General features: G+C 47.6%; 2 protein-coding genes across 2 annotated transcripts in view; one reads left to right on the top strand and one right to left on the bottom strand.

Moving 5' to 3' along the window:
• TM9SF1 (transmembrane 9 superfamily member 1) overlaps nucleotides 1-22,890 on the top strand; it is a 31,981-nt gene that overhangs the window by 7,887 nt on the left and 1,204 nt on the right. Inside the window, exons 7-11 of the mRNA XM_054994539.1 lie at nucleotides 1,996-2,050; nucleotides 3,646-3,857; nucleotides 17,757-18,084; nucleotides 18,451-19,264; nucleotides 22,103-22,376. Of these exons, the coding sequence (XP_054850514.1) occupies nucleotides 1,996-2,050; nucleotides 3,646-3,857; nucleotides 17,757-18,084; nucleotides 18,451-19,264; nucleotides 22,103-22,376 (1,683 nt within the window). The remainder of the gene's footprint in view (nucleotides 1-1,995; nucleotides 2,051-3,645; nucleotides 3,858-17,756; nucleotides 18,085-18,450; nucleotides 19,265-22,102; nucleotides 22,377-22,890) is intronic.
• On the bottom strand, nucleotides 3,651-13,037 carry TSSK4 (testis specific serine kinase 4). Its single transcript, XM_054992821.1, has 4 exons — nucleotides 12,831-13,037; nucleotides 9,244-9,458; nucleotides 6,669-7,032; nucleotides 3,651-3,941 (listed from the first exon to the last, which is right to left on the bottom strand). Exons 1-4 carry the CDS (start codon nucleotides 13,035-13,037, stop codon nucleotides 3,651-3,653), a joined length of 1,077 nt encoding a protein of 358 aa, XP_054848796.1.

The raw sequence follows: 22,890 nt of genomic DNA, 5'->3' as shown, positions 1-22,890 counted from the left end.
GTACCATGCATCTGACGAAGAGAACTTGATTCTCGAAAGCTTATGCTACAATAAAATTGGTTAGTCTTAAAGGTGCTACTGGACTCTTTTTGATTTTGCTACTACAGACTAACACGGCTAACTCCTCTGGATCTATGAATGTTGCTTTGTATGTTCAAATTTAGATTAATTTCTCAAAGGGGCAGAAGGGGCATCCTTTTTCCTAAAGAGGGCAAAGGAGCACACAAGTGAATCTAAAGGACATTTCACTAGAGGCCATTCCTTCTTGAAAAATGCTAAGGCAGTTGACCGTCAGCTTTTTGGTGTGAGGGCCAGGTTCTCAGCTTGGGGGTAAGAGTGTTGGGTTCAAATTCCAGGAAGTGTCGACGCAGTTTTGCAGGGACGTGAGGGAATCTCACTTCTGTAGGGAGCTCACATAGTGTGGTAGATACAAAGTGTGGACTTGTACTCTTGAAGTTCAGAGTCTCCTCTCGGTGACTTAAATACCCCCAAGGAAGTAACACACCCTTAATGAGTAAGGTAAGAATCAAAAACCATTTTGTCCTGTTCACCTGGGACAATTTTCCAGAAACTGGTTATTTATGAAATAGGAGACATTTTTTTGGTGAAAATTTGGAGAATGGTTTTTACCATGCTAATGCTGACTCCAAATACTCTGTCTACTGAAATAGTAAAAGAGTCCAGTAGCACTTTTAAGACTAACCAACTTTATTGTAGCATAAGCTTTCGAGAGCCACAGCTGACGAAGAGAGCTGTGGCTCTCGAAAGCTAATGACTCATCTGATGAAGAGAGCGGTGGCTCTCGAAAGCTTATGCTACAGTAAAGTTGGTTAGTCTTAAAGGTGCTACTTTACTCTTTTACTATTTTGCTACTACAGACTAACACGGCTAACTCCTCTGGATCTGAGCACTTAAAAGAGGGTGGCCTTATTTTTATAGATATGACGGTAGCAGTTAGACAGGAGGCAGAGCCTGAAAGCATTTCTCTGCTTCCCCAGTGGATCTCTTGCAACTAGTGGTTAAAGGGGTTGGATGGTTCAATCCGGCTGACCCTGAGCACACTCAAAGATGGCTGAACACCAAAGGAAAGAGAGAAGAGGAACCACAATAATATACTCTGCACTCAGCAGGTGGGCTCATTCATTAAATTCTGAGGCCTGCGTGGCATCCCCAAACAATGTTTGCTTTTCTACTTGGATGATCCAATAGCCTTCAACAAGAAAACAGCAATTGTGGCGAAGCATTTCAGAATTTGGAAAGATTCCGTGCCTCATCCATTACCGCTCTTCATGTCACTGCAGTGATGAATAGGGACACAGAAGTGATCCTGGCGTCTGCTTGGTGCTGAACAAGTATGGAGCAGAAAGCGGTGGTTGCTTTTGCTTGGAAAAGACTCTCGGATGGCCGCGGAGGGAACTCTGCAAAGAAAATCCCGCGCTGCCTTCAAGCAGGGAAAGTCTTTGGCATGTGCACCTCTTCACATGGGGCAGAAACAATCACTAGACAAGCCTGATGGGAACTTCTTGCGCCACTTGAGTCTAAAAAGATGGGCCGGTCACAGACATTTGGAAAAAATTGCGACACAAATTGCTGACATGCCAGTTGCACTCTCAGAACGGAATGGAAACTTTGGAGCAGGAAACAAATTAGTCCTTGTAGTCATCTTGATCAGCGTTATCTCTTGTTCTGCTCTTGTGACACAAGGAGGTACTCCATATCTTGTGACTGATGGCCAAGCCCGTGTGTGTGTGTGTGTGTGGTGAACACTTTATTTTTCACAGTGGATGCTGAGTCAACGGGGTAGCTTCTGTTGAAGAAGGAACAAGATGCAGCCCGGAAAATCTTCAACAACCAAGAGGCAAATTGTCAAAAAATCTTCAGCTGATCTGGAGAGGCATAGAAGATGAAGCTGTTCCACTCCCAAGCAGCCGTCAATCCGTCTCTCATGGACTAGAAGGCTGATATTGCTTATTTCGTACCTGAATCGTTCCTCAGGCACATGAGAGCCAAGACCATAACTGTTTCTGGAGGGTTCAAAGACGATGCGCACGTAAAGTCGACCAATCCCACTGATGATTGACAGCCAAATATTAATTGACTGATGCAAGAATCGCATTGCACTGGAAGCATGCTCCTGCCAATGTGGTGTCCAAGTCTTAGTACAGCCAGTGGCTCCTTTCAGCAGAATGACTTCATAAAAGCTGGGGCTGAAATCTGGCTCATCAGTGATGCCAAAGTAGTCTCCTAAGCATACCATGTGTGGCGGACTCCTCAAGTTGACTAGAAGACCGGACTGACGTCCCATGTCATGAAAATTGCAAGTTGTTATAAGGCCTCTCCTGCCGCTGGCCATGACGACAAAACAAATTTGTTCAGATCCTGGTGGTCTTAAAAAATGAGGAAAGGCGCTTGTCATGAAATCTGTGGTCTTAAAAAATGGGGAAAGATGCTTGTCAAGAAACCACTGAGACTGCAGAGAAATACGCTGGCAAGATGTGCAGTCTTCCTCACAAAGACAACTGGGATAATGCAGGGAGTGGATTTGTTGGACAAATGTCAGTTACCTAAATTGCTGGCTAGGACAGGTGAGGCATTAAAGAGGCAAGCTAACCAAGAAAACAGGCTAGAGAAAATGCTGTAGAAAATTAGTTTATGTAACTATCTCCATTACTTTCCGCTTGTGTCCAATTCGTCACGTAGCCGTAGACCAAAGAAAGCAAATTTGTCACGTAGCTGTAGACCAAAGCTGTAGACCAAAGAAAGCGGAAGGGCCAAGCCCCACAGGACACCACGGCATCGCATTACCTCTTCCAAAGTAAGGAGGATTTTTGCAATGAACAATCCTCGAAGCACGAGGCAGCAAACCTCAAGATGCAGCCTGCTCTTACGTTGACTCGAAAAATCTATTGATAACCTTTTATTTTGTCCCGGTGAGCCAAAGACGACAAAGTTGCAAAATTAATCTGTTGCGAAGAAACAGAAGCTTGGCTCCAGTACAGATTTCTGTGGACAGAACGGATTTCCACCTGCACAGGAGGACTCCCCACCCCCACCCCACCCCCAGAAAATTTTGTTCCTGTATGAAACAACATTGGGGGGGGGGCATTTTGCTGCCCCCCTTCCATCCACCTAAATCCTCCAGGCCATAACAGTTTCAAATTGCACTTTTTATTTTTGGGGTTTTTTTTAAATTTCACAGTAAAAAAAAATTACTTGGACAGTAGCATTTTTGACACGAGCATACATAAAATAAACAGCAAAAAGGGGTTGCCAACTTTTCACCAAAAAATGCCTCCTACATTATCCGTTCTGGGATTTTGTCACAGACTGAATGAAAAAGGCCACAGGAAAGATGGCGTGGACTTTGGTACCCTCCCAAACTTGTCTCTTTCCACCTTCAGCGTTCAAATGTCTTCTGTCAAACATGAAATGTTACCTTCCAGATCAAGTTCTCACCTTCTCTTTAAAGAGGAGGATGCGTGAACAGTGGTGCCCCTGGGAGCTCCCTGCCTTCCAGCTGGTGTTTTTCCCCTGCCACCTGCCCCCCCCCCCATAACCACAGCCATCCCATCAAGGAAGGGCTTCTGCTTAGGAGTTCGCATGGCACAGGGGGGTTTCTCTGACAGAGTCTCTCCTTTTTAATAGGCCCCTCAACTGGTTTTCTCCGGGTTCTTGGTCCCCTTCAACTGGCCGGTACTACGAGTGCGGCTGGCACCCCTCTTTTTGTCAGGGATGAAGGTCAAGGAGCGGGACTTGGTGCTGGGGGTGGCAGCCCTGGTTGCCGCTGTTGCTTCTGCTGGCCGGGGGCCACAGATGGCCTCCAGGGCTTTGAGCTCGTTGGTGGGCTTCTCGGCAAGGTACTTCAGCACCCAAGCAGTCTTTAACACATCCAGAATGTTGAGCCGCTTGGAAGCCGGGCGAAGGATGCGGTGCACCAGATCCTAGAATTGCGGAACAAAGGTGGAGGGGTGTTAAATCTCTTTCCTTCACTGTTTATCATTTGCACCCTATCTTCTTCACCATTAATAGAAGGGCAAGATTCGTGTCCAGTGACACCTTTAAAGGCCAACTAGGGTATGAGCTTTTGCATATCAGAGCTCCCTTTGTCACCTGACGAAGGGAGCTCTGTCTCTCAAAAGCTCCTAGGGGAACAAAATAGAGGGGTTAAGTAACAACCTAAAATATATTAGAAAATATTTATTATAAATGTGCACAAATGTAGATTAAAAACAAGTTTAAAACATAAGGCCTGAATGGCAGGCTACATGTATATGCTAAAACATCTCAAGGTACAGATGATGGTACAGTGCAATGACCAACACAAATAGACCAAGGTACAGTAAAAAAAAAAAAACAGACGTGTTTCGGCCCTAAGGCCATTCTGTCTTTACTGCAGATTGATGTAACACACCCTTATACATTGGAAATCAAGACTCGGAGTACAACAATAAATAAAGAGCGTTGTGTGAATGCAGTCCTGGGTCTACTGCAAGAATTGTATTTTATCACACAATATTAGAGCTCTAGATAAAACACCGGGAGCATTTTGTGATTGGTTTCTATATATGTGGGTGTGTTTGATTATAAATTGTTTACAATTGACCACTGAGGAAGGCCTTAGGGCCGAAACACATCCGGTTTTGTACTGTACCTTGGTCTATTTGTGTTGGTCATTGCACTGTACCATCATCTGTACCTTGAGATGTTTTAGCAAGTTTAGCATATACATGTAGCCTGCTATTTAGGCCTTATGTTTTAAACTTGCTTTTAATCTACATTTGTGCATATTTATAATAAATATTTTCGAATATATTTTTAGCTTGTTACTTAACCCCTCTATTTTGTTCCCCTGCTTCTTGTTCTCTAAGGCTCCAACCCTGGAAATCTCGTTGGTCTTTAAGGTGCTACCAGACCTAAGCCTTGCTCTTCTACTACAGACCGACATAGCTACCCACCTGAATCCATCAACAGAACCTACTCTAAGTCTAGGATATTCTCGGATTTCCTTTTGCTAATCCGCTCTCTACAAGTTGACTCCAGACCAACATAAAGATGTTTGAGAACATGGCTTGTGCAAATTAAGCACCCTCAAGACTAATAATTTAGCTCAATTCACACTTGGAGTGGGCAGGAAGGGGTAAGGAAAGACAGCCAAGAAGCAAAGTTAAGATTTAGAGCAGGGTTACCCAACTTTTGGGGGTGGGCTTCCAAATTTCCTCTGCCTTTGAAGTCCCCCCCAATACAAGCCATCCTCCTGGCAGGCAAATGCACAAAATCCTTCTACACAGCTGCAGCGGTATGTGACCTCCTCAACTGTGTAGAACAAGCTCTGTGGACGGGGCTCTGTGGGCAGGGGTTCAAATTCAATGCTGACATTAGAAGAGACCCTGATCTTGGGCTTCCAGACTCCCTGCAATAAGCAACCACTTGGGCGAATGCAAGGGGCTTGGGTGTGGCTGCGGTGGCTGGAAGTTCTTCAATACTCCCCCCTCCCCACCATGAAGCATCTATGCTTAGTGTAGTGCAGTGGTTAAAAGACCCCAGTTCAAATCCTCCTCTGTCCTAATGCTGGTGACCTTGAGCCATGAGTCTCTCTTTCAGCTTAGCCTACCTTGCAGGGTTATTGTTAGGACCAAATGAGGAAGGACGGGTTCTGTACATTGCTCTGAGGTCCATGGAGGAAAAGGCAGGATAAAAATATTCTAAACAGCCGTTCCAAGTGGCTGCTGGTAGAAAGTTGGGTTGTTGGCTCCCTCCAGGTCTCTGGCCCCCCCAAACCAGGGGCTTAAGGAGAAGGGAGCTTCTGAAGGAAATGCAGCACGATTCAGGCAGACCGACCGGCAGCAGAGGAATATCGCCCTTGCTGGGAGGATTCCAGAGATCAGCTGAGATGTAACTGGCATCCCTGCCACCCCCTCGATACAGCCTCAGGGCTTGATGTAGGTCGGAGCGGCTGTGGCAGGTGTGCTCAGCAGAGGGCTGGCCTAGCAAGAAGGCTGCTGCATAGGGCAGCACTTAGAAGAGGCTGGCACTCTTTTCAGTCAGAGCAGCTGGGAGGGACCTTTCCTTCTCTGGCTTCCCACTGCTGCAGATTGAGGAAGCTTGGGAAGGATGGAGACGGGGCTTAGCTAACCAGGCCAGTTAGAAAGGGACTGGGTCTTAATCCCACCAGGAACCTTTGCTGATCATTCCAGATGTAGATCAAGATAGGTATCTGAAGAAGTGAGCTGCGACTCACGAAAGCTCACACCCTACCACAAATTTTGTTAGCCTTATAGGTGCGACTGGACTCTTGCTCTTTTCTACTGCTACATCCCAGATGTGGAGGAGTGCCTGCAGCCTCTTGAATTTTGGCCTGCCATGTAAAGGAGGACAAGAAAGGGAAGGAGGAACTCACCCTTTGGACCCAAGAGTGGTACAAAGCAAGGGGTGCTAGAAAGTAGGGCAACTAGGGTTGCCAACCATGGGTTGAGAAATTCCTGGAGATTTAGGGGTGGACATGCGGAGGGTCGATTGGAGAGGGGAGAGACCTTAGCAGGGCATAATGCTATAGAGTCCACCCTCCACACCAGCCATTTTCTCCAGGGGAACTGGAGATCAGTTGTAATTCTGGGAGGACACCAGGCCCCGCCTGGAGGTTGGCAACCGTAGCAGCCACCCATCCTCACCTTGACATCGTCGGAGATCTGGAGATGGCTGGGAAAGGTCACTTCTTTCTGGGTCTCCCGCAGCAGCTTCTTAAGGTTGGTGTCGTCGAAGGGCAGGTGAGCCACCATCAGCGTGTAGAGAATGACGCCCATGCTCCAGATATCTGAGAGGAAAGGATTGTAGGGCAGCCCCAGCAAGATTTCCGGGCAGGCATAGGCAAAACTCCCGCAGTACGTCTGGCTCAGATGGGAGAAGCAGCTCATCATGCGGTAGGAAGGGGTTGGCGGCGGCTGCGTCTGGGGGGTGACCATCTTGGAGAAGCCGAAATCGGAGATTTTGATATTCTCGCGCTTGTCAAGGAGGAGGTTCTCCAGTTTGAGGTCCCTGTCAGGGACCAAGAAGAAAGGAAGAGTTGGCCTGAAGGCACGTGGTGGCACAGATCTAGGGGAAGAGGCATTGCCTCCCAGTGGAGCCTGCAAAGCTCCCAGAATTAACAACGGATCACCAAATGACAGAGATCGGTTCCCCTCGAGAAATGGCTGCTTTGGAGGGTGGATTCTACAGTCGCGTGTCCTGCTGTGACCCTTCCCATCTACAAATCCCATCCTCTCCAGGTTTCACCTCCAAATCTCCAGGTATTTCCCAGTCCAGAGTTGGCAAGCTTAGGCACACCTCATGCAGAAGGGAAAACCCTTGGTCCGAAAGCCTGGAGTGCGGGATCAATAGATGACAGCACAGTTCTGGTTTCGGAACAAGTCCGAGACCTTCCTTAGAGACAGGGTGGCCTCTGCTTTTAATAGCTGTTCGAGCAGAAGAAATCCAATAAATGCAGCTTTTCCCACCTTGGCCTTTTCACGTACTGCTCAACACACCATTAATAACGTACCGCCTGACCTGGATAGGGACTGCTCGAGAAATGGCTGCTTTGGCGGTTAGCTTTATACCCTGTTGAGGCCCTCCCTTCCCCAAACCCCACCCTCTCCAAGCTCCACCCCCAAATCTCCAGGAATTTCCCATCCAGGAGATGGCAACCCTACTCAGAAGGCCTTTTCTTGCCCACAGATAGCTAGGATTGCCAGCCGCAGATCGGGACATTCCTGGAGATTTAGGGCTGAAGCCAGAGGAAGGCAAGGTTTGGGGAGCGGAGAGAGGCCATACAGTTTACCCCCCAAAGTGGACATTTCTCCAGGGGAACTGATCAGTTGTAATTCAAAGAGACCTCCAGGCCACACCTGGATGCTGGCAACCCTACTGACAGGCCCCTAACCTAAACCAACTTTCCACTGACAGCAGCGCACCACCTAATGGGGACACAAACTCAGGAACCAGACCGAATGCCAACCTTGCCCTCGTTTATTGCACAAGCATCTCGAATCACTGGAACCGACAACATGAGCTAAACTGTCTCTGGCTTAACTGCTTTCTTGCTGTCCAACACAACAGAGATCATCATGTGACAGTATTGCCCCTTCTGCTCTCCACAGATCAGTCCTTATGCATGACAATAAATGGACACAACTCCGCCATTAAAACTGCAAAGTTCAGTAACCAGTGGGAGAACAGTTTAATCTTACCCTGTCACTGATTAAAAAGTTACAGTTCCCTTACCAAGGACCTTCACAGAAAGAATCCAAGCTAAATTGCTGGATTAGAATTCATTAACCAATTAACAGGGATTAACAGGGAATCAGGATTCTTAACTCATTATAGTTTCAGGTGGGTAGTTGTGGTGTTCGGCAGTAGAACATGGTATGAGTCCAGTAGCTCCTTAAAAACCAGCAAGATTTCCAGGGTTATAGGTTTGGGGGAGTCAAAGCTCCCTTCATCAGATACAAGTAGGGCGCTTTGACTCTCAAAAGCTTGTACGCTGGAAATCCTGCTGGTTTTAAGGGGCTACTGGACTCGAATCTTGCTCCTTAATTAATTATAGGTGCAAATATCTTGCATGTACCACCTCTCATGGTAGCTAATTATTCACCAATATTCTGTAAATTCCTATTGTATCTGCTTATCCTATTTTATCCTGCACTTGTTTTGATTATCTAGCAACAACTGGGAGTGTCTCACACCTACTCTACTCTGGATTGGATCTTGTTATGAGTTCTCTACACCCCTCCCCTGATCATGCTATTGCATATATAAACTGGCACGATGGCTTCGTACTCCTGAGCAGTGAGCTACGACTCACAAAAGCTTATGCCAAAATAAAATTTTGTTAGTCTTTAGGGTGCCACTGGCTGGAAATTTTTTTACTTGCTGAATTTCTGCAGAGCATGCATGTGTGACAAACACACAGTCTCAGCCCGGGTTTGGGAAGGGGAATAGCAAGCGGCAACTTGGAGGGTTGTTGCGTTACTTATGTACTGCTGTCTTAACGACATTTATTGTGATTTTACTATTATGCTACCATGTTTTGAATTTTATTATTGTTGTAAACCAACTCAGAGCCCACTTGCAGGGTGAGTGGACTAAAAGTTGCATGAATGAATGAATGAAATAACAAAATAACTCCAGGAAAGTTTCTGCTAATAAATGCTTAATATCCTGGCCAGTCTCTGGAAGTTTCTTCCAGTCCACCGCCCCCCGCTTACTTACCGGTGCACGATACCCTTGCTGTGCAGGTAGGCAATTCCCAGGGACAGCTGTGAGAACCATTTGCCTGCCAGAGCCTCGGAACACGCTCCCGATTTCTGGATCCACTCCAAAACGTCACCACAGGGTGCCAGTTCCATGATGATGTAGTGTCTGGATGTGGTCTCGATAGCCTGGTAGAAACTGATCAGGTATTTATGCCGCAAGCTTTTCATCACCTGGAGGAGACAGGGAATTTGCGGTTCAAAAGCTGGTTGCCAAAAACGTTCGGATCAACTTGCCCAAAGGGAAAACCAAAACTATAAATCCCACCTTCTGGAGCAATGGTCCCCAATTCTAGATTACTTAACAGAAGATGAAAATGTGACAAATGCAAGCAGGAAACATGACCTCTACTATTCCCAAGCATATTTATGATACCGGTCGGCACATTAATAGGATCACCACTAAGCAGTAACCAAACCCGGAAAAATTTTGTTTAACAGAGCATTTCCTATATATTTTTGTAACACAACAGCCACTCAGATAACTGAATATTGAGGACTGAACCATGTTAACAGGAGGTGTACTTTTCGGATTGTTGTGTGTAATATACTATGTTGTTAACTGGTTCTTGTTGTTTTAAAAAAATTATTGAAAACGTTGAACAAAATATAATTTTTTTAAAAAAGCTGGTTGCCTTCTTGCTTACACTATCACGCCCCTTTCTCCCGCTGATGCCGCCCCTAGTTTCACTCCCTGCAACTATTTAAGAGGTTAATTGAAATGCTTTTCATTTGGTCAGGCCTTGGGCACAGTTACCCATATTCTAGCCGCCTGCAGCTTAGACTCCTACAATGTACATCATGTGAGTCTGCCCCTCAAAATTATTCAGAAACCTCAACTGGTCCAGAACGCAGCAAGAAGACTGGGGCCTGGCATGACCTGTGGACTCCGCTTCTCACCAGATTCAAAAGAACCATACTGGCTGCCAGTTTATTTCCAGGCACAATTGAATCGATATGTTATCATAAGCTGTCCTGAACTTGGCTATCAGTTCAACAGAGGAAGAAATTGAATCAATAAAACCCAAAGAGCTGATCATTGCCTTTAAAGCTTGGGATCAACCTGGCATTGGAGATCCATCTTGGAGGCTATGTGCTCTCTATGCCCCCGCCTTCTGAGGTGAGTTAGGCGGTTTCAAGAGACAGGAGCTTTTCCGTGGTGGCCCCTCACCTGTAGAGCTCCTTCCCTGTTTCTGTTCATCTGGTGCCTTCTCTTCTGAATTTGAGGCACTAGATGAAAATGCTTTATTCCCTACGGCATTCGGTGGCCGATTATTTGACACCCCTCCCCCAGTTCATCCAGGGTTTGTCGCTGCTTAGTTGAGGACAGTTTTTACTTTGATGAACCAATTAAATTAGGATACCTCTCATCATTTTTGCTGGTTGACTGGGGGCAGAGAGATGTTTTAAATAAAGAAAGCATTGAGCCTCTGAATTGTTTTTCGTCAGCTCATACACTAGCCAAAGTCCTTTATAGATGGTCAAAATGCTTTTTCAGACCGTCTCTTGCACCAGAACAAGATATTTCATACGAGTAGGTTTAACTGCTGATGCGGCAGGCTGTTTTCGTCACAGCAGAAGAATCTAAAACTGTCAGTTCAATTGAAAGAAAACCTCAAACAAAATCGGTCCTGCTTAATTTGGTTTGGTGTTTGTGTTTCATTCTTGCTTTGTCGCTGGAGTATACATTGTAAGATCTTCAGGGCCAATTGGGACATCAAAGCTACCTGGGAGCAGCCTCTATGGTACTGGCAGCAGATGGGCAATCTGTCATCTGTGGTCATCACTGCTATAGCTTGGCCTGGCCACCTGTAGCCCTCCCAGCACTTTAGGGGCTGCTAAATTTGGCTGGTTCGTGTGGCCACCAGGGCAGCAGCCCAGCCTGCTTGGGACAAAGAGCTCCCCCAGTTGGGTTGAGGTTTCTAGTCTGGTTCCCTGAAGACAGTAAGGGCCACCTCCTGTGTACAGTTGCCAATTCTGGGTTGGGAAATTCTGGAGATTTGGGGGTAAAGCCTGGGGAGGGCAGAATTTAGAGACGGGGGGGGACCTCAGAGGGCAGAATGCCACAAGTTCACCTCCTCTTAAGATGCCATTTTGTCCAGGTAACTGACCTCCATAACATGATCAGCTGTAGTTCTGAGAGATCTCAAGGCAACTAAGGTGGCAGTTTTACAAAACTTGCTCTCCCTCAACCCTTTGGGGGCCACAAATAATTGTGAGTGCCACATGTGTGACAGTAAATCAGTAACAACTTTGTTTCCAAGATAGTAAAGAGTTCAGTAGCACCTTTAAGACTAACCAACTTTATTGTAGCATAAGCTTTCAAGAACCACAGCTCTCTTCATCAGATGCACCGTCAGATGCATCTGGCAAAGAGACCTGTGGTTCTCGAAAGCTTATGCTACAATAAAGTTGCATCTGATGAAGAGAGCTGTGGTTCTCGAAAGCTTATGCTACAATATGATACATCTGACGAAGAGAGCTGCAGTTCTCGAAAGCTTATGCTACAATATGATGCATCTGACGAAGAGAGCTGTGGTTCTTGAAAGCTTATGCTACAATAAAGTTGGTTCGTCTTAAAGGTGTTACCTGACACTGTACTATTTTGCAACTACAGACTAACATGGCTAACTCCTCTGGAACTTTGTTTCTGGCCTTTTGCTAACCTCTGCAAGGAGATTTATAGCATTGCTGTAAAGTGTCACGGTGGCCTTTTATAAATAAGAATCACAATGAAATGCCCTTCACAGGAGACAGGCGGGTGTACAGTTTAAAACAGAAATACAAATACACATGAATAAAACATGTTTCCCATTTGGTCACACGGGCCAAGATTTCATTGTTGTTAGCAACACAGGCATGCCAGTTGTAGCCTAACCACCCCACCCCAAGGCAGAGTTTCCAGACAAGTCCTGGCCAATAAGCAATTTTAAATTCTCCAACAGATTTAAATACATTAGTCAAGGGAAGGCCTACATTGATTTCTTTGGACTTTCCCATGGGTGATGTTTATGGGAAGATGTTCTGGGGAAGAATTCGAAGATTAGCCACATAACAGCCCTGGAACATTCAAACATTTCTTACATCTTTGTCCTTCCCATTTTCCAAGGAGCAAAAGGTGGTACACATGGCGTATTTCCCCTCATAACAATCATATAAGTTAGAGAGAGCATGACCCACTCAAGGTCGCCCAGTCAGCTTCATAGCTGAATGGAGATTTGAGCCTAGGCCTCCCATCTCCTAGCCCAGCCCTGTAACCATCATACTACACTGCCTTTGTGAATGTTTAAAAATGTGAAGCAACAGTTCAGGCCAAGGCACCTCTGAGCGCACACAGAGTTCCTTTCCACAACCATTAATTACTACCCCAGTCCCTCACGTTTCAGATTATGAGAGAAAGGCTTCCTGGCTGGAACTCCAGTATCTTTTTAGTGAATGAGCACTGGGAAATTCCAGATCACCCAGCCAGCTTCCCGCAGTACTGTGAGTTGTTAAACCAGACCTCTTGCCTAGGCATCAGCCGTCCACTGACGCAAAGGCAATGACCTGTATTTCCCTTGGCAAGAATTTGGTGAGGTAATCCTCGGACGCTTTCTTCTTGGAGATAATCTTGATAGCCACCATGGTCTTCTGCTTGGCGAAATAGGCCTCGTAGACTGTGCCGTAGGACCCGTGCCCGATCACTTTGCCGATTTGGTAGCCATACTGATCCATCACCGAGATGTACGGCGTGGACGTCGTGTGCTCCACCATGATTAAAGTCTAGTCGAGTCCTTCAAACCTTCTTTAATTTGTTGATGGCTCTGGCTCCGGCTCCTGGAGTTCTCGATGGGATGTGCCACGAGGATGGGTGGACAGCCTGTTACCTAATGGGAAGCCAGTCGGAATGCCAAGCCCAGTATGGTAAAGAAAAGGTGGTCAAGTTCTTCAACTGTATGTCCCTGTTCACACCGGGGATGATTTTGATCCATCGGATTGGTCTTTCTTTCAGCTGATTGAAATTGTAGACATCTACTTAGGGTCCAGCTCTCATATTTTACTTGTGCCCAGGACGGGGGAATCCAGCTATCCTTCCCTGCAATATCTTTTGGAAGGAAATACGAGGCTACGACTATATCCACTACTACCCTGTTCTACTCCCCCATCCCTAATGCTCCAGGATTCCAGGGATACCATAGCAGCGTCCCAACATTCTACCTCAGTCCATTGGCCAGTAGAGTTCTGGTTACCTGGGAGGAAATTCCTGTGGATAATAATGGGGGGGCTGCTAGCAGACCGAGAAAGTAGGTAGATGCTGTCACATGAAGGACGGCCAGAATTGTAGGAGGCTCAGCAGTTCTTGTAGAGCGTGCTCCCATTTTCATTCGTTGTTTAAAAGTTCTCCGAATCCAGGAGGAAAAACAGGTACATGTGTAAACTGGATTAAGGAGGAGAACTTTGGACACAGCTCCTGATGAATAATACAGAAGTGTCCTATGCCCAGCCAGACCCACAGTCCATAATCTACTCTGATAGGCAGCAGTTGCCCAGGGTCTCTGTCGGAGAAAGGTCTTTCCTCCTGAGCTTCTTTAACCGAACATGCCAAGAGCTGAATCCCTGACTTTCACTCTACCGCCCAGCTAGTCTTTCCCCCAAGTTTGTTTCTACATCAGTATTGCCTCCTTTAACTGGAAGGGGATTCCAGTCTCAGGCACAGAACGGTCTCTTCCCATAACTTAGATGCTTAAACTGGACATGGAAACTTTTGGCATTTATGGGACTTCTCTGGTATTTGTGCCCAGTTTGCAACCCACAGTAATAAACACAGTCTATCAGTTATGTATCAAGTCATCCCTGGATTTTAGCTGTCCAAGGATGGGTGCAAAACTATGCAATGTTCATTGGCTATGATCAGCTTGTGGAGGAGGTAAATCACAATTACTGGCCACCTGATCAATGGCAGGGGGGGGGGGGACAGGTTTGTTGCTGGTAGTCACCCTAGTTTTCCTTTTCAGTGTGGTTGAAGTTTGTGGTAACTTACCCTGGTGCAGTGCCCTCCTATTATTTGGGGATTAGAAGCCTTACTTTCTACTGTACACATGATTAAACCAAAAGAGCAGCTTTACAGAGATGGTATCTCTGAAATCTGTGTCATGCTTCCTCTTCCTTCTTTTTGAACTACGGCCAGAAAAAGCTTCACCTGTTTGAATTCATGCTAGATCTTTGCTTAGCGTATTTTTTATCCAGTCCTTCCTTCAAGGAACTCAAGGAAACGTACAGAGTTCTTTTTTTCAGCCATTTTCTCCTCACAAGAGCTCTGTAAAATAGATTAGGCTGAAGAAGAACTGATGCAAGATCAGCAAGCAAGCTTCATAGAGCCTGAACCTGTTTCTCCTCAATCACAGGCGACCACAATTCAGAATGATGGACCCTGCAGGGCTGAATAGGACCATAAGATTCTTATCTGACTATGGTTGTGTAGGGTTGCCAACTCACGTTTGGGAAATACCTGGAGATTTGGGGGTGGCATTGCATAGGCAATTCTAGGACTGACATTAGACAACATGAAGCACAGGTAGCTCATAGGAGCACCTATTTAAAGCAACAGATAGTATGTAAGGCAATATAGTGGTGACGTCTATGGTCCCTAACTCATTAGCAAAGCATCTGAGACCCCCTCCCTACAATACAGCCCTCTGAGTAAAAAAGGCTTTTTGAATAATTCAGTTTTGCATTGTTTGCGGAAAACCAGGCGAGCGAGGGGGTCTCTGAGTCCAGATCTCCTCAGACAGGCCATTCCATAGGATAGGGGCCACCACATTCATCATGTGATCGACCGTTGATCTCAGTGAGAAAGGCAAATTTTTATTATTGTTGTTGTTAATATTCTCCTCCATTTGTGTAATTTATTTACGACTACTACGACTACTATTGCAGGAGATCTCCAGGCTCCACCTGGAGATTGGCAACCCTTGCCAGGTGCTCCTGCCCTTTATTAATCCTTTGCCTATCAACCGCCCCAGACTCCACTGTCCTCCCAAGGTTAAGGAGTGGACCCAGGAGTTCCACAGTCCCCTCTCCCAATTCCCTTCCTCCCTATTTTTCTCCTGCAAACTGAGCTCTGGCTCAACATTCGAGAGGGGCTGTCTCTTTAAGAGAAAGGCGGGGCTTAGGTGGAGGGGAGGGAAGGCTTCCGTTCCGTCTCCATGGAGGCGCATCCCCGCCGACTAGGAATTGCGTCACTGTACGGGCAATGAGGCCCCGCGCTGGCAGCTGAGGGCGGAAGCAGCTGAGGGACGTGGCTGGAGCTGCCCGCAGAGAACGCCTGAAGGACCCCCCCTAGCGTTGCCTCTGCTTCCTCCCGTGACTCATCCTCGACGTCGGGAGTCGCGTCACGGTGTTGACAGAAAGTCAGAGCGAGGCGGTTCGGGCGAGGAAGCGGGCTGGGAGGGGGCGGAAGGAGGCAGTGGGGTCAGGCACTGCCGCAGGAAGCCCCGGGACTGAGAGCCTCTCTCCTCTGCCCCTCCTGGCAGCCCGGGATGCCGCCGGTTATCTGCCTCTGCTGACTCTCCCCCTCCCTCCCCTGTTCCTTCCTTCCTTCCTGGTTTTGCTGGGGAGGGGTGGAGGAGTTGCAGGGCCTGCAGGCAGCCGAGGTAGCCTGGTAAGTGGGGAGGGGGCTTATGCCCTGGGGGGATTTGGAGGCGGAGAGGCAGCCTGTGGGCAGCTGCCCTGCTTGGGTCGGAAGGGGATGAGCGCCCATAACGTGCTGCCCAGGGCACTCGCCACGCATCACTTGCAAGCATGCCCAGAATTTAAGGTTGCCAACTGCAGGTTGGAACATACCTGGAGATTTGGAGGGTGGAGCTTGGGGAGGTTATTGTTATTATTGTTATTTATAGATCCAGAGGAGGTAGCCGTGTTAGTCTGTAGTTGCAAAATAGTAAAGAGTCCAGTAGCACCTTTAAGACTAGCCAACTTTACTGTAGCATAAGCTTTCGAGAGCCACAGTTCTCTTTGTCAGATGCATCTGACGAAGAGAGCTGTGGTTCTTGAAAGCTTAGGTAAAGGGAGTCCCCTGTGCAAGCGCCGAGTCATTACTGATCCATGGGGGGACATCACATCACGGGGGGACGTTTTCTTGGCAGACTTTGTTATGGGGTGGTTTGCCATTGCCTTCCCCAGTCATCTACACTTCCCCAGTCATCTTGAAAGCTTATGCTACAATAAAATTGGTTAGTCTTAAAGGTGCTACTGGACTCTTTATTATTATTTATGTCATTTATAGTCCACTTTTCTCACTGAGACTCAAGGCAGATTACACAGTGTGAGATTAGCACACTCTATATCAAGGACATTACCATAAACAATGCCATAGGGTTGATGAATACAAGTTTACAAAGACATAGTATTAGCAGGAATCCAATACGGAGCTGAAGAAATGCTGAAAGAGAACATAAGCAATTCTAGAACTGACATTAGACAACATGAAGCACAGGTAGCTAATAGAAACACACAATAATAATAATAATTGCACTTATATACTGTTCTTCTAGACAGATTAGTGCCCCACTCGGAGCAGTGAACAAAGTTATTATTATCCCCACAATATGGTTGGAGAGCTGGGCTGAGAGGCTTATTCAAGGCAACCTGCTGAAAAGGTGGCAGTAGTGGGATTCACTATGCTACAGGGGCGGAAGCTCAGCAGGGGTGTGGTGCTGCAGAGTCCACCCTGCAAAGCAGCCGTTTTCTCTAGGGGAACTCCTCGCTGTAGACCAGAGAGCAGTTGTAATTCAGGAATCTCTAGGCCCCACCAGGCAACCCATACAAAACTGCACATATGACAAGGGACAGCCAAGCATGAAATTTATTCCCTTCAATACTTGGCCTTGCTCAACATGATGACCCCCAACCCACCCACAAGGTCCCCACAATATTCCCATTGTGGCTCTTGAAGTGAGGTGGGCAAGGAACCCCTAGTTGGCATTGTGGAAATGGTGTTGGCCGGTGCTGGTGGAATCTGGGGGGAGAGTGTGGATTTTGAGAAAATATCCCCAATAGTACTTCCGATTCACAGATACAGGATGGATTTGGTTTCGATGCTCTTAGCCTCAGCTAGCAGAACCCTGGGCTGATGGGTGTTGGAACAGTGGCCGGCAGGGTGACGTAAACAGAACTGCATGGGAGAGGACTGACCGGCCTAGCTGTGTGTTTTTTAAATTAAGCTCAAGCAATAAATGTGGGAATGGGCCCCCTGTTTCTGAGTATGGAATTAAGAGAGTGGAACGGCAACTGTGTTGTTACTGGAGTCATGGGTGAAAGAGCTTTAGACTTGCTTCATGCCCTGAGGAAGGCGGCTTGGCTGAAGAGTTTTGGAATCTCCAACAAGCTTGGGTGGAAATGCTGATTAAGATTGTAGATGTGTGGTGAGCGAGGACATTCACTAAAAAGTCTCTTTTCTTCCCAGCCCATCTGCCACCCCACCCCTCTGCCCTGATACCTCCCCATAATGGCCTCCCACCCCTTCCTCCTTCCTCTCTTCTCCCTGCTTTACCTCATCTCTGTGGCCTACTCAGAGCTTCGCTATCGTCAGGGGGACCAGGTGATGCTTTACGTCAACAAAGTTGGACCTTACCATAATCCACAAGAGACCTACCATTACTACCAGCTCCCGGTGTGCTCTCCAAACAATATCCGCCACAAAAGCCTCACTTTGGGGGAGGTGCTGGATGGAGACCGCATGGCCGAGTCCATGTACGAGATCCGGTTCCGCGAAAACGTCGACAAGAAGGTTCTCTGCCAGATGAACCTCTCACCTCAGCAGGTATGCTCAGTCGGGAAGTCTGGATTCAGTAATCGTTTCCCAGAAGGTAGAGGGAAGACTATAGAAGAGGCATGACTTCGGAAGTATTCCGGACCTTAACGTGACCTTTGTTTTTTATAGCTAGTTCTTACTGTCTTTTTGTAGTCAAATTTCTCACCGTGTATTCCATTCTAGTGAGTTACAGTTTGTTGGGGTAGAATGCAGGAGATACGGAAGAGAAGTAGGTTAGATCTTGGGGGATAAAAGCCAGACGTGCTGTACCCTCTTCCTTGGGGCTGATGGAGCTGGCGCATTTGGTGGGCCGAGCAGATGGATTCTAAGTTTCTCTCCTTGGGACTGCTGTGACTGCGTCTTTCTCTCTGGCAGGTGGAGCGCCTCCGCCAGGCCATCGAGGAGCTGTATTACTTTGAATTCGTGGTGGACGACTTGCCGCTTCGTGGCTTTGTGGGCTACATGGAAGAGAGCGGGTTCTTGCCCCACAGCCACAAGATCGGGCTGTGGACCCACTTGGACTTCCACCTGGAATGGAACGGGGACCGCATCATCTACGCTAACGTCAGCGTGCGTGACGTCAAGCCGACCAGCTTGGATGATGTCCGGGGTCCTGGCCCACTCTCTGTCACCCACACCTACAGCGCCCGCTGGTCCGAGACCACCTCAGAGCAGCGAGGTGAGCGGCGAGGGAGCCGCAGTGGAGATGATGGTTTCTTCCCTCGCACCTTGGAGATCCATTGGCTGTCCATTATCAATTCCATGGTGCTCGTATTCCTCCTGGTGGGCTTCGTGGTGGTTATACTCATGCGGGTCCTGAAGAATGACCTGGCCCGTTATAATCTGGATGAAGAGGCCTCTTCTTCATCTTCAGGGGATGACTTTGACCAAGGGGACAACGGGTGGAAGATCATCCATACGGACGTCTTTCGCTTCCCACCTTGCCGTACCCTCCTCTGTGCGGTGCTTGGCGTGGGCAGCCAGTTCCTGGCCTTGGGCACCGGCATTATTATTATGGCCCTCTTGGGCATGTTCAACGTCCACCGGCACGGCGCTATCAACTCCGCCGCCATCCTCCTCTATGCTCTCACCTGCTGCATCTCCGGTTATGTGTCCAGCAACTTTTACCGCCAGATTGGTGGTGAGCGCTGGGTCTGGAACATCCTGCTAACCACCAGCCTTTTCTCCGGTAAGGCCCCTATCTAGCTGAGCTCTCTGGGAGTACGGCCAACAGGAAGCAAAGGGAGCCATCTTTCTTAGCGAAGGACCTTCTGAGGCCCTGACGGCCTGGGGCACTCTCTGTCTCCTCTTGAATAGCGTCTGCGTGCCAGAGCCTTTCTTCTGAGCTGCTGAAATGTATTTTTCTCCTTGCTTGCTTGCTTACAACATTGATAAGTCTCTTAACTGTGCATGCTGTTTGGAATATTTTTAAAAATACAAGATAGAATGAAACTCTGCAAGCGCTTCACCTGTTCATGTGACAGGGTTAGGGGGCTGCTTTCCTGTTGCCTGAATATGTTATTATCTGAGTAATTTTTCGGCCAGTCTGGTGTTTGAGTTCTAAAATTCTTGCCTTTACAACGAGGCATTCTTGCTTGCTGATTTCAGTAACTCAGAATTTTGACTCTCGTGGCACCCCCACCCAGCCCCCCACTGGAGAAGGAGGGGCTGGATTTTGTCAGCCACGCTGTGGTTCTCTTTGGGAGAGGTGTGGTGGTGGTTGGTGTGCGTAGATGTTGGTGTCCAATGGAAGCAAGGCGTTTCTGCCCACATCTGTGTGGCTGCTGTGTGTGAGATAGGCTGGAATCCCCTGGATGTTCTCAGTAGCCTCTAGAAAGGTAAAGGAAGGGCATCTATAAGTGCCCTGTGGGAACAAGATCTCAATGAAGTGGAGCGATTATCCAGTCTCTCTTGTGTTCTGGAATCTCTATGATAACACAAGAAAGAATAATTTAATATCTGAGGAGTTAGCCATGTTAGTCTGTGGTGCAAAATCAAAAAGAGTCCAGTAGCACCTTTAAGACTAACCAATTTTATTGTAGCATAAGCTTTCGAGAATCAAGTTCTCTTCGTCAGATGCCTGATACAGAGACTGGTCAAATACAGAAGAGGAGGGAAAGAAGGGGAGGAGAGAGAAGAGACAATTAGGGGGGGAGGGGGAGGGTGCAACCAAAACATTCCTTTGCTAGTATATGTAAACATCTCCTTTTGGTGTGTGTATCAGTTGGCTTCAAAGGAGTTTGCCCTGTTAGTTTGTAGAGGCCAAACAGCTAGACCATCCAATTCCAATGCAGTATGGGCCTTCGGTAACCACAGCTCTCCCTGCCAGATGCATCTGACAAAGAGATCTGTGGTTCCCGAAAGCCCACGCCAGGTACCACTGAGCTCCCCCAGACCCCGCCTCTGTAAAGTAAATCTGTTACCTGTGATAATGTGATAACCATTCATAGTCCCTATTCAGTCCCAGCTTGACAGAGTCAAATTTGCATATGAATTCCAGTTCAGCAGCCTCCCGTTGGATTTTGTTTTTGAAAGGTTTCTGTTGAACTACAGCGACCTTTAAGTCTTTGATGGAATGTCCTGGTAGATTGAAATGTTCTCCCACTGGTTTCTGGACGTTTCCATTTCTAATGTTAGATTTGTGTCCATTTATTCTTTTGCGTAGAGGTTGGCTGGTTTGTCCAATGTACAGAGCAGAAGGACATTGTTGGCACATGAGGGCATATATCACATTGGAGGATGAGCAGCTGTAAGAGCCAGAGACAGTGTAGTTGATGCCATTGGGTCCTGTAATTGTATTCCCTGGGTAGATATAGGGGCAGAGCTGGCATCTGGGTCTGTTGCAGGGCCTGGTACCTGTGCTGGTGACTCTGCTGGCCGATTCATGGCTGTTAGTGAGAAGTCGTTTAAGGTTGGGGGGCTGTCTGTAGGCAAGGAAAGGTCTTCCACCCAGGGCTTCTGAGAGAGAGGTATCATTTTCCAGGATGGGTTGTAGCTCACTGATGATACGTTGGATGGGTTTGAGCTGGGAGCTATAGGTGACAACCAGTGGTGGTCTGTTGTTAGTTCCTTTAGTTCCCTCCTCTTCTGTATTTGACCAGTCTCCGTATCAGGCATCTGACGAAGAGAACTTGATTCTCGAAAGCTTATGCTACAATAAAATTGGTTAGTCTTAAAGGTGCTACTGGACTCTTTTTGATTTTAATATCTGAGTAAGAGAAGCAATTTGGGACACCTGAAATCTTTAGAAATGAGAGAGACTGTAAGCCTCTTCGGTCATAATAATGCTTATCCTTATCCTTTCTGGAACGTGATAGATTAGGGGCTCTTCGGCTTCCTTTGCTACAGTTTGGAAGGGAGGAGGAGTGGGTCTCTCTGGTTCCCTTTGGGAAGTCCCTCTGGCACTGCTTGTCAGCTGCTTGTCACAGGAAAGTGTTGAAAAAGTGAGCGCATGATGGCAGTCACAACAGTAACAACATTCAATTTATATACCTCCCTTCAGGACAACTTAACGCCCACTCAGAGCGGTTTACAAAGTGTGTTATTATTATCCTCACAACAATCAGCCTGTGAGGTGGGTGGGGCTGAGAGAGCACTGAGAAGCTGATCCAGAAACTGGCTCTCATAAGCACTAGAACTATGCATGTGTTGCTGGTATAGCATAGCAGTTACGTGGTTGGGCTGCGAGTCAGCACTCTGCTGGTTCAAATCCCACTACTGCCACCTGCTCAGCAGGAGGCGTTGGGTAAGCCATTCCTCTCAGCCACAGCTGCATTGTGGGGATAACAGCACAGACTTTGTTCGCTGCACCAAGTGAGGCACTAATCTGTTTAGAAGAGCGGTATATAAGCACTGTTGTTGTTATTGTTATGAATTTCTCAAGGGCTTAGTTTGACCCTGTGTGCTCATCCCTGAAGTTTGCTCATCCCTGAAGCTGAACCCTTGCGCTCTCCAGTGGGAACGGTATTTCCTCCACGGCTCTGCTGCTGACCCTGGCACTTGTCGGTCTCTCTTTCTCTCTGTTCAGCGCCGTTCTTCCTGACGTGGAGTGTCGTCAACTCAGTGCACTGGGCCAATGGCTCGACCCAGGCGCTGCCGGCTACCACCATCTTGCTGCTGCTGACCGTTTGGCTCCTGGTTGGCTTCCCCCTCACAGTTATCGGGGGCATCTTCGGAAAGAACCGGGCAGGCCCCTTTGACGCACCGTGTCGCACCAAGAACATTGCCCGGGAGATCCCAGCCCAGCCCTGGTATAAGTCTACCCTAGTGCACATGACCATTGGGGGCTTCCTGCCCTTCAGGTGAGACCCCACACCAAGGAGAGGGAGCCCTTCCTGGGTTGCTGGCTGCCTCACTTCCCCTCCTGTACCCTCCACAGGACTTACCTGCCCTCTTGTAATGGAAGAATAGGCGTTTCTTGTATAGTGTTCTCCATGTCCTGTAGCTCTTGGAACCTGCCTGTCCCCATCTGCTTCTTCCAGAGGAGTTAGCCGTGTTAGTCTGCAGTCACAAAATAGTAGAGTCCAGTAGCACCTTTAAGACTAACCAACTTTATTGTATCTGACGAAGAGAGCTGTGGTTCTCGAAAGCTGATGATGCATCTGACGAAAAGAGCTGTGGTTCTCAAAAGCTGACGATGCATCTGACGAAGAGAGCTGTGGTTCTCGAAAGCTGACGATGCATCTGACGAAGAGAGCTGTGGTTCTCAAAAGCTCATGCTACAATAAAGTTGGTTAGTCTTAAAGGTGCTACTGGACTCTACTATTTTGCATCTACTTCTTGTTGTCTAGGAGAAGCAATTTCCTGCCTTCCTGA

Source organism: Eublepharis macularius, chromosome 12, assembly GCF_028583425.1.
Source record: "Eublepharis macularius isolate TG4126 chromosome 12, MPM_Emac_v1.0, whole genome shotgun sequence".
NCBI lineage: Eukaryota > Metazoa > Chordata > Lepidosauria > Squamata > Eublepharidae > Eublepharis > Eublepharis macularius.
The sequence above is the reverse complement of the archived record's forward strand: the minus strand, read 5'-3'. Positions and strand labels throughout refer to the sequence as shown.